This window comes from Erythrolamprus reginae, chromosome 1 (assembly GCF_031021105.1).
Source record: "Erythrolamprus reginae isolate rEryReg1 chromosome 1, rEryReg1.hap1, whole genome shotgun sequence".
NCBI lineage: Eukaryota > Metazoa > Chordata > Lepidosauria > Squamata > Dipsadidae > Erythrolamprus > Erythrolamprus reginae.
In genome coordinates, this window is record NC_091950.1 from 47,948,175 (window position 1) to 47,960,423 (window position 12,249).

Consider the following 12,249-nt stretch of genomic DNA (forward strand, 5'->3'; position numbering starts at 1 on the left):
AGGTAAATACTAAAATAGATAGTAATAACATTTTAACACACTGAACAAATGTTGAGTACTGCAGCAGCAATGGAGAATCTTAGATTTTCATTTGTGCTGAATCTTTTTAATTATGTCAGAAATGTCTAGAAAATATCTGGTGGGAGTGTTTTGTCTCCATTATGACTGGAAGAATTAAGTGATAGAACTTTTGTTAGATTCCATTTTAAGCAGACTTCAGAACTGGATTATTTTACTAGAAAAATTTAGATGACCATTTGATTAAATAACTAAATAATTAAACACATTCAGCTTCCCTAATACAAACTATGTTTACTTACATTACAAACTTATTAAAAGTTGTATATATGTTTAGTAATTTTCCAAAATAATAATACACTTGACTTTGGCTGGATTGTTGTTCTGAAAATATTTAACAATGTTGTCTTAAGTTTCCAGCTTACTAGAAATACTATAACAACTTCAGCAGAACAATGAACTGAAGATAAAACAAACAGTTCAAATTAAACGAAAACATGTCCTTGTCTCCAATGCAATATTCTTCAGGGTATTAAAGACAAATGTTCCAAATGTAATGCTACATTTTTTAAGGAAAAAACCTTATTCTTCACAGAGAAACAGGCAGCATTACTCAAGATTGTACATTTGTAGGATAAATTTATTTCATAAATTCCTCAAACATTCATTTGAAATGTGAATCAGTACACAATAATCTTGAAGTACAAGTTGTTTAATAGGTACACAGAAGTTGGGGATGAAGCCCTCTGTAGAGAATTAGGGTTGGATATAGCAGCATATCTTGTATATGCAGTAGTGGGGTAGACTCTATGGGATAATGGGGTGGAATTACAAAAATGATGGTTTGAAAGAACATGGACTATGTGAACATAGTTATTTTCTAAGTCAATATTTTAAGATGTTTGGATTTCAACTCCCAGAATTCATAGCTGCTTGCTATGTTGTTACTCCTGTTGGCCATAAAGTGAATCCCACTTTTAATAGTTCTTTTTTGTGGCAGTTGTTACGCAAATGCAGTGATTAAGTGAACCAATGGTTCACTACAGGTATGGTTTTGCCAAAACCCAGAAATGCTGGTTTTCAGCAAAATTTCATAAAACATGATCACAGAACATTGCAAATGGCTGTAAAGATGGCTTTAGTTTTGCATGCGCAAAATGCACACTTTTGGAACTTCAAATATGGATTGAAGTACACTCCCCCTTCGTTCTATTGAAACTTCCGAGGGTTGCTAAGCAACCAATGTTGAAGACTAATTGCAAACATTTCATGCATAGGTTTTCTGACCCTCTAATAAAGAAATCACATTTACGTAGCTCTGTTTAATTCTTTATTTTTTACACTTTGAGAGTAACAAGAAAGCTTTAAAAATGAAACAAATACTTCACAACTCTGTAACAGATTAAAACAAAACAAAAGAGACACCATGCTATATACTTCTGAAGAGAGTCTGCTTCTTTAGCCTAAGGCAAATATTTTTGTTCTAACATCCATTTAAAATCAAAATAAATTAAGGAAATTGTGGTGGCAAATTGAAAATATGCTTTTCCAATTAAAAAAAACAGACTTCATGACTTTTAAAACAGTCACTTTTTTTAGTTTTGCAGATAAATTGATCATGCATTATTTTTCCTGTAAGAATAAAATTCCTCATTAGAACAGTTCTGTTTTAAAGAATGCAAATCTTTAAAATAAAATATGGAGAATCAAATCTAAAAAACTGATTAAGTCTATTTCCATTTTAATATTTTCCAGTGTTAAAACTATACTGTTTAGAACAGGGATGTCAACTCGTGGCATTGTCACGTGACATATCGGAACTTTTTTCTCTTTCACTAAACTGGAGGGGGGGGGAGACAGTCAGCATGTGATGCACACCGCGAATTTGATACCCCTGATTTTGAACTACATGTAGTCCTCAACTTACAACCATGATGGAAATCAAATTTTCTGTTGCTAAGGGAGACAGTTGTTAAGTGAATTTTGTCCCATTAACGCCCTTTCCTTCCACCGTTGTTAAGTGAATCTCTGCAGTTATTCAGTTAGTAACACGGTTGTTACTCTGGGACACTACAGCAGTCATAAATGTGCGTCATGTGCCACAAGTTTAAATGTTGGTCATATGACCATGGGATGCTGCCACAGTAGTGTGAAAAACAATGCCACTGTAATTTTGAACTATCATTTAATTAACTTGTAAGTAAAGGACTACATAATACAACTTATTTCTTTTTAAAAACTATTTTGTTGATTTTTCTCTGATTATAGTATCCTTAAGTGCTCTGAAGCGAGTTTCGAAAGGGTATGTGAATTACTCCATATCAGCAGTTATGCTGAATATTCTACCATTACACAATAGCCCCATCAGTGCTGCCATACATAAAGTGCACAGATGAAATGCCATTAGTTACATCCAGTTTTGCGGTAAGTCATACATACACGATACAAAAACTATTTAATTTACTATTTGAAGCCATAGAACTGCACTTTGATAATTACACGTAGATTAAGAATTACAGTAATGTGTTTTTTAAAGTATTTTTTTCTTATTTAATTTTGAGATATACAATAATGAAATAATGTTTCATATTTTTAAAAGGGAATATTCATAACTTCAGCAAAATATAAACATGTTCTAGTAAAACATTTTTTTTACATGAACTTATGTTACAAGTATGTATTTTGTACTTCAGCAGATTTCATAGTCGCAGAGTTCAGTGGGAAAATTGACCTTGTTAACAAATTGGTGTATTTCAACATTGTAAACAAATTCAGTAAAACACTATACAATCTGTTTCAGAAATATATATATAATAAAAATATTTAATTTTACATAATCAGAGGAATTATTAGTTTAACACAAAACATATTTTAGCCAGCTGGTTTAACATTGTTAAATCTAAACAGCATTCCTGCTTGCAAAGAGAGATATCTGTAGTAAACATCTGAATTGTTTTCCATGAAGCATTTTATTGAAACCAGATGCTACTATTGCCAATTTTTCATAAATTTTTGTGTGTGTGTGCATGTGCGTGCACGCGCACACACACACACACAAATAACTACTGAATCAAGGCAAGTTTTCTAAATCACCATTTTTAACAGAATAACAAAATTAGAAGGGACCTTGGAAGTCTTCTAGTCCAACCTCAAGGTTTCTTTCAAATATTTGTATTGGGGCCAACTAGACTCTTGGGCATCTTAAATAGATATAGAATCATCTATTAAAAATGTAGCTTAAGTAAACGATATTTAATATTGCAACTTATTTTTTTATAAGACAAAAAAATGTGATTTGGGAACTAATGAACAATATTGCCTTATAAAATATATAATGTAATGGGCAATTTAGATTATCACTATCACTATTTTAGAATAAAAGAAAAAAAACTAAAGAGAAAAAAATCTATCAGAATGATGTTGCTGCCAAGACACTTAATGTGCAGATGTCAGATAGATTAATATTGCAACTGAGTTTTCAATTAACTGCTGTTTTACTTAAAAACCCCAGAGTTGTGAGAAATGGCAATCTTCCTAACAGGAAGAAACCGCATAGTTACTACTCATGCTACTTTCTCTTTGTTTCACTTGAACGCCTCAAACCTATTTTTCAGATTACAGTTATGAGGTCCAAAAGGGATTCGCTGACAGATGTAGACTTAATTGGATGGCCCTGTTGTTTCCACAGATACATTTCTAAGACAGGGTTAAATCATTTATTATGAAGACGTGTACTTGGTAGGAAAAGTTTAGAGATGTATATAAAACACAGATTGTTGCTTAAGCTACTTCTAAGAGTAGAAAAATTCCTTTATAATAGGAGTTTTTGTTGGCGAGGACTCAATTCTTCAAATAGGTACAACAGATGCACAAAGTTATTTCTGCACCAAATACAAGAGTCTAATGAAATGAATGGCATGTAATACATTTTTCCACAATACTCACTTAAATTAGTGAAAGGCTGAAATGTTTGTATCATGAACTGGAAATATATGGTAACTTTCTGTAACATTGCAGAAGATATATTATATCCATAAATTCCTCAATAGTATATCAGTAGAGTGATAGTTTATCACAACTGCCCATCCCATAGCATGTATATTCACTTTTCTAACCAAATGTATTGAATAAATTGCTTCAAAGAAACGTATCAGGTAATTTTTTTTCTCTCATTTTTTATTCACAGATAAATCCATAATAAGCAAGGCAGGATAGTCAGATGACTAAGAACCAAGTTTAGCTCAGTCATACAGATTAGCCACAAATATTTATTTCCCATGTTAGAATATTAATATTTTAGGTCATTCACTTATTCGTAATACATAACACTAGATTTTTCTTCTAAAAATAGATTATCCTATAATTTCCAGAATTTTAAGTCTAGATGACCTGAGAATTCATCTCAGCTGGAGGACATAAAGTAATATTCATAAATTCTACTGGACAGATCAACATTTTAGTCCCACCGAATGAAGAAACGGCTATTATGGTTCATTCCTCTAAGCATATTACTACACTTTGTTATAAGATCAAAACAAGAGGGCCAAGGGCTGTCCCCCTTCAACTTTTTAGCAGCATATATTTTCAACTTTCATTTAGGCTGTATGCATGCAAGAGGTAATTTTATAAGAATATAAAGCTAAATATGAATATTCATTTGAAAAAAAAAATTAAACACAGGACAATGTAATTCACAACCATGTTACCATACAGAAGAACATTTTGTTTATTTTTTCTCCTTAATAAAATAAAAATGGAAAAATTGTTAAAAATAAGGAAAATTAGTAATATTTTAATAACATAACCACTTCATTCCAAAGAGCTTTGAATTTTATGCTCTTATTCTCAAACATATATTGAATAAGGCATATTTATAGTCCACTTTGAGTAACAGACTGAAATTGTATTAGAATATGCCACCATGTAACGTAAAGCCTTTTCAGACAGGAATGCCAAATACAACAACTTAAAAATTGAGTCATTGTATCTTACTTCAGCTTTTTGGTTTCTTTCTATTTGCTTTCCAAAGTCAGTTCAGAATTTTAGAATTTAAACTAAGATGGTTAAGAACAATATAGCCAACTCCACTGTGAACCAGCAAGTATAATTCACTGAGATTTACAAATTATATGCAATGTTCTCACAAAAGCCCTAGACAGTCAGCAGCATTGACAAGATCTCAGTTTTCATTTAAAGATTGGACTGATGTAGCTTCACCACAAATCTTGTTACATGTAATTTTTTATAAAACTAGAATACATACATTCCTTTTAGTGCTTTAACCTCTGCAGTTCACATTAACATTGACTGTACTGCAAGAAAGTAAGCAAAATTAATTGAGCTTGGTTATTCCTATTGGCCAGAGATTTAATTTTCTTGATATACAATCATGACTTGCACACATTTCCTACTTCCTGCTTGCAAATAATAGTATTGCTAAAGGGAAAGAGATAAACATCCGTTCTTATCTAGTCCCCTGAGAAGATAAAGGCTTTATCACACAAATGAGTAATAGTCCAATAGAAGATTGAAAACGTTGCCACTAATAGGCTTTTTTTTATCCTGACAAATTTCTTATGAGACCTTCTTGCAAGCCACAACTTCACAGTAGAGTACTTATTTTTCCCCCTTTCTTATTCCAAACTGAAATAGAAGTCAGATTCAAGAGGCAGTTAGTACTTATAATTCTGGACTGAGAAAAAAGGAGTGTTCTGTAGTAATAAAATGAAAAAACCCAAAAACCTGATGAATTTAGCTTATTCTGCTTTTCTCTTCCACATTAATGCAAACTGCACCACTTTCATTAATTTTTAGACTGAAGAAAGCCACAATTAATTGGATATTGTCATTTTCAAGAGGTGTAAATTATTCTATTCCAATTAACCAGTATCTTGCCTTCCTGTTTTAAAACCTGAATGTCATAAGCTATATGACAATTTTCGTATTTGTAATCTATAATGTATACAAAGTCATTATTCCTTATAATGATGAACTTAATGTAACCCTTAATTCTAGCAAATGCGTACATACTGAATGGATGCTCCTGTAACAGTTTTAAAACAACATGTTGAAGAAAGCTTTTGCATTTTTTGTACTTTAGTTCCTTTTTCTATTTTGTGGGCATATTTTCCTCTGCTTATGAATACTGCTATACATCTATCTGTTAACACAACTCCAAATTGCTAGTAACAATGCAATAAACTAAGCATGCTTCAGAAAGAAGCTAATTGTTAACTCTAGGATTCTTTAAAATGCCAGTTATTTTAAGAGAGCCTAGAAATAGTCCATTCTGTTATGTCTTTAACCTAAAAAGTGCTAAAAAGATCATATTGGGGACCCCCAAATCCTATGAATCTCAGTGCTTCATGATTCATGCGAACATTTTTAGCTAGCATCTGTTCCAGAACATCAGTGGGCCAAATCAGTGTGACTGACACTCTTAGCTCTTGAATCTGTCAGACAATTAGTTCGTCCCTGCATAGGAAAGAGAACAGAAAGAGTTTATATACAGTTCTAAATTGTGCCATCAGTCATTTAAAAATACAAACTCCGAATGAACAAAATGCATGGTAATCCAAAATAAAAAACAAAGATTGTTGTTGTACCTAAAATTAGTTTTAGGATCTTAACTGAATTTCAAGATTGTTCAGCACACTTTCACTAGATAGGCTTTATTCCAACATGCAAAAAGAGCATTTGGTAGCTTTATCAGTGCCTGATTCAGTTCCTTACTGAAGGAATTCAAAAAGCTCCAAATTAAAGTACCCTTTTCCGCCACAAGCATAAAACTGGAAGTATTTGCTTCTGTTCTCAAACTGGCTATCTGAAAAACACGTGTTCAGTCTAATCATTTTTATTAGACAAAATAGCCAACTGTACTATCAGATTTTTTTATCTGGTTTTATTCATGTGAGCATGAAACATCTTCAAAACTGTTATTTCAGAATTTAAGATGGAAATTTTGTTTTTAAATCCTAAATTCTATGGTTTGTATGATAATATTGACTGATAAAGAGTTCTGCCACAGCATACTAAACTCATGAAAATACAGCAACTTCAGCAAGTAAGAAAAAAATAGTGTTGCATCCTGGAAATGCTAAGAACTATGATTATTTGTAATATAAAATGCACATCAAGTATCATATATTTATATTATAAAAATAGAACCATTTTACATTTTTTATGTCCATGCTATTTAAATATTTAGCCTTACAACTGTATTAAGATAAATGTCTAACAAACTGAAGACTTTATCCTTTCAACTATTTTACTTTTATTAACCCTTTACTATATTCAAAAGATGTTGGCAGCATTTATAAATAGTTCCATTTTTAAAACTGAAGTTCTTAATTGGGGTATTTTATTTTGGACTTTACATGAATGCAAGAATATTTCAGATAACTAGAACTACTTATGTATAGGTTTTTGCTCTCCTGGTGTTACATGTTAGTATTGAAACATCTGCTTCATTGTCAACTATGTTAGTGGAAACTATAGGGTTAGTTAACAGCCACAACATAACATTGGTCATTTAAACAAGATTATTAAACATGACAAATATTAAAACACGTGAAGGAGAATCTTCATGCAGATATTAAGATGTGACTGAGTTAATATTTTGTGATCTCATTTTTCCTGATGGAAAATTGTAGCACTATCCATTGATTTTCATTAGCAAATACTATGTAGAAATTGAAGTTTGAAAAACAATCCTTATAAAACGCATTGGTTAGAGTTTGAAAATATTTTTGCCAGCCTAAATCTTCCTGTAATTACTCAGGGCCACAATTTATTTTTATTTATCACCCCTTGGAAAGGTTAAAGTTGCTCTAGAGCAGGGGTCTCCAACTTTGGCAATTTTAGACTTGTGGGCTTCAACTCCCAAAATTCCTCAGGCAGCATTTATTTTAATCCTAATCAGTGTGACACTAAACTGCAAATGCCACTTAAAATCCCTGAACTGTGAACCCTGCAAATTTTAGAAAATGTTAATATAAATGGTTCTGGAAAAGCATTTTGAGGATTTTGAAAAACTATTATACGGTAAAATAGTATAAAAAGGATAATATTTCTGAACGAGGGACTCGAATATCAATGAATTTATGTGTAATTTCTAATGCATTTACTATACTACAAGTCATTACTGAATAACATTGTCCATACATAATACAATAAAGATAATACAATATCTGCTGCTTGAAATTATTTGTAAATGGCATACAGACACCTCTCATAGCTCTATTAGCCTCTGCTTCTCTATCATGGGAAAGACAGTATAATATAGTTTTTTTTCTCCCACATATAGCTTTATTACTATATTTTTCAGAGTATAAGATGTACCTTCACCACCACCACCCCAAAATGGGAACAAATCCAGCCCTTTTGGCCTCCTGGACCCTCCTCGTGTCACATTTTAGGTCTCCCTTGCCCTCAGAAATACTCTGCAGTGCTCCGCAAGACCTGCTTTCACAAAAATGGGCTCATTTTTGGGTTCCCAAGTCCTCCACGCATTTGCCCTCTCCAGTTCCAGAATCAATCTGGAGGCCAAAAACAATCTGCAGGGTATATTTTTGGCAAAAAGGGGCCGTGTGGAGCACTGCAGAGTGCTTCTGGGGCCTGGGGAGGGCAAAAATGTGACTTTGCCCGCCCCAGAGGGCAAAAGAGAGAGGGCTTAGGAGCCCACAAAAGGACCCATTTTTGATGAAAACGGACCATGCAGAGCATTGCAGAGTGCTTCTGGGGATCGGAGAAGCTCTCCACGGCTTCTGGGGGTCAAGGAGAGCGAAAACATGACGTGTGGGTGTCAAAAACTATTCTTTTCTTGTTTTTCTCCTGTAAATTTAGGTGAGTTTTATAGTGGGAAAAATACAGTATATTTTTCATAATCTCCAGATAGCTTCATTCATACATTTATGACTTACTCTCTTCACTACCAAAAAACATAGACATATGCAAGAAATGCAAATTCACAACCCAAGAAGACATGTTTGATTACACAACACCTGATTGTAGTCTGAAGTGCATGGTTCTGTCACCTCATTTGCTATCTGTATGAAAGACTTATTGTTTCTATTGACAACACTGGAATTTGCCCTAAAATATTCAGAGAATAGAAAGAGCAATGAATTAGCAGCAATCAACAGTATATAAAAGGGTAAAACTGCAAATGGTGATGGCCATTTTAAATAAGGAAGTTGGGCCTACATACTAGAAGCTCTGAAATAGATTGTTGCAGTGTTATGACATTAAATTAGGAATGAAACACTATCATACTTAGTTCCATATCTGAGTTTGGGGTCTGATATGCCCAAATTCGTCATTTTATCCATACCTATTTTAAGCCCTGCCAGTAATGTCTAGTTGCATAAGAATATTATCGGGCTTCTTACTTGAAAATGATCTTCAGTTGTTTTGCCACCCACGTTAAGAATATTCATTGAACTGGCACGCTTCATGCTGGACAGTGAACATGCAATGATAAACCAATCAGAAGAGCTGAAAATTGAAAGCTCTGAATACACAAAACATATATAACAAGAAAATAACGCCTACCCTAATAACACTATTATGACTGAAAGAAATACAATTTAGTGTATATATATATTTCTATATTTACTACAAAAGATAATAAAATTTAAGATTATTTTAAGTACCATTTTATTAACAATTAAATTATTTTATTCTTAATTTGACAATCCCACCATAGAATTTCTAAAACTGAAACTATCATACTGTTGTAAATCATTATTTTAAAGGTAGATATCGTACTACTGGTACCTATTTTTTAAAAAAAATCCTATAGTTAAGAACATGTCATTCATTCTTGTTAACTAAATGGACAAAAATAGCCCATCTTGACTTGTCCCGTAATAGCTTTAATTTAAATTAAATATTTACAATTATTGATTTTAAAAGATTCTCTTTTCTTGAGATAGTTTCTCAGATCGAGATTGCAGATTGTAGAATATAATACATATGAGGCATTACCAAAATTCTGCCCTAATATTCTGCCAACTGAAATCCACAATCTGCAGAGGAGATTTGGTAGCAAATCTTATTTATTAAACAATGTAATCAACTCTTAAGCCCCAGAGGATGTTATTATTATCATATTTAGCTGTGACAATGCTTGTAGAATTTCTATGGTATATTCCAAGATTGATTGAACAATTTCCTACATTGAACTACACTATAATAATTAGGGGCTTATAAAATTTTAAAGGTTTACCCTTAATGATTTAAAACCAAGTACTATTTTTCTATACTTTTGGTGTGCTCAGCACAGCAAACATTTGCACTAATTTTCGATGACGTAAATGTAGGCAAAACCTGGACATATGCCAGCTAGGATTCTTATGAACCTTTAAGGTTTAAAACAGTAAAGTTGGGTAATTAATTACACTTGGACATTTTAGGATGAAAAATTCGAGATAGCTGGCTATTAATTTACGCTAGTTGTTTGATAAGTTATACGGGAAGGGATTTTTTAATGGAAATTTGCAACAGTTTATTCCCCGCACTGCCAAGGTAAGATTGTGGTAGCTGAAATTATTTGATTTTATAGATTTGTGTAGTGAGTAAAGCAAGTGTATATCAGTAGACAGGCACATCCTTTGGCACAGATTAGCCAAATGACAGCCCCAGCAACACATACACACATATATATTGTTCTCATCTATGCATTCCTAATGGTAAGTAGTACCATTAATATAACAAGCTTTGGAAAGTCAAGAAAATTTATTATAAACTAAGGTATACAAAATAAGAAATATTTACACTGTATTAGTGCCAACAATAACAATATTTATGCATATCCAAGAACTTCAGTGCATGCATATTAAAATACAGGTGTTATCAACATAAAGTAGTAAGTCATGCGATATTTACATGTTAATTATTTATTTATATATTTATATGTACTATTAAACACATACTGTTAATCTTAAAATGTTTAACACAGCACAAGTATGAAAATCTGAGTTTATCAGTTTCTAAATGATAATTATTCACAAGTGAAACTGAAACGTTAAATAACCAATTTTTAAAAACTGACTTCATACCTAGGGTGATATAAACATAACTTTTGGAATACAAGAAGTAGTATAGTATATGACCATTGCAAATACAAAACCACATCTAGTTTTTATGTGTTTCAAAATTTCCTTCTGCATTAGAATCTGTAACCAGGTCATGATACTATTATTCTTGCAGCACCATACCTTCAAGTACAAACTAGTAAGGTACAGAAAAGTTCTAAGTTGGAGGTGGGTAGTGATGTAGATTGTTCTATAAAATACAAAACAAATCTAACCCTAATAATTGATATTATACGGACCAATGTTTTACTGATCACACATAAATATCATCATGGACAGATACCACTTCAAATGAGATACTAGTAAGAGGTTAAACTATATAACAGTTTGTATTTTAAAAAAGTAGGCTGGAATCGTGTTATTCCTCTATTTGGGCAAATTTCCACTTACAGCAGCATTCAAGGGGTCATACATGTTTTGAACCTATGGATTTATGATTCACAAACAGCAAGAGTTTATTTTTTCCAAGATCTTAAGCTTCTTAAGCCAGGCTGTCAAAAGCAATTTGTGATACTGCTCTGAGACCTGCTATTTTGAATCTAAAAATCATCATGGTCGTTTACATAAATAATGTTTTAAATACGTTTCTTGACTCTTATTTAAGGAAATGCAGCTGGATGAAAGTTATATAGTAACATGAAAGTAATACAGAAGAGAAGATATATATACGGTAATTATCTACAGTGACAATTTGAATATCAGAATTTAATTTTTTATAAAATAAAACTCCTACGGTGCCAAGTTAATTGTGACAAAGTAAAGCTAATTAACATAAAATGTAAGACTATTGGGTAACTTTTGTTGAATGCTGCCATCTACTGTGATTTACTAAATGAGAAGAGCTTGGAAGGTTTGAAAGCAAACAATCATCTGAAAAAAATAAAAACACTACTCCAAAAAGGAAAAACATGTTTTTTATTTAAAAGAGGGAAATACTGCAGTTCTGAAGGAATTCCGAAAAAGGAAGAAAAGTTAGAATAGATAAGATGGGAAAATACTATAGCTTGGAATAGAATAAAAAAAGCAATAATAATAATAATAATAATAGTAATGATGATGATGATGATGATGATGATGAATTTAGAAGGCTACTACTTCAATTGTAAGATATTTAAAAAATAAAAATGTATTTGAA

General features: G+C 32.1%; 1 protein-coding gene across 6 annotated transcripts in view; it reads right to left on the minus strand.

Annotated features, from left to right (window-relative positions):
* Window positions 1–4,731: 4,731 nt before the first annotated feature.
* KLC1 (kinesin light chain 1) overlaps window positions 4,732–12,249 on the minus strand; it is a 45,933-nt gene continuing 38,415 nt past the window's right edge. For 2 of the 6 annotated variants that reach the window (XM_070751580.1, XM_070751584.1), the window contains exons 15-16: window positions 9,408–9,474; window positions 4,732–6,492 (exon numbers count right to left, since the gene is read on the minus strand). In XM_070751580.1, the coding sequence (XP_070607681.1) occupies window positions 6,427–6,492; window positions 9,408–9,474 (133 nt within the window). In that variant the 3' untranslated portion in view covers window positions 4,732–6,426. Of the gene's footprint in view, window positions 6,493–9,020; window positions 9,112–9,349; window positions 9,475–12,249 lie in introns of all 6 variants that reach the window. The other 4 variants (XR_011559077.1, XR_011559076.1, XM_070751591.1 and 1 more) reach the window with 4 other exon arrangements.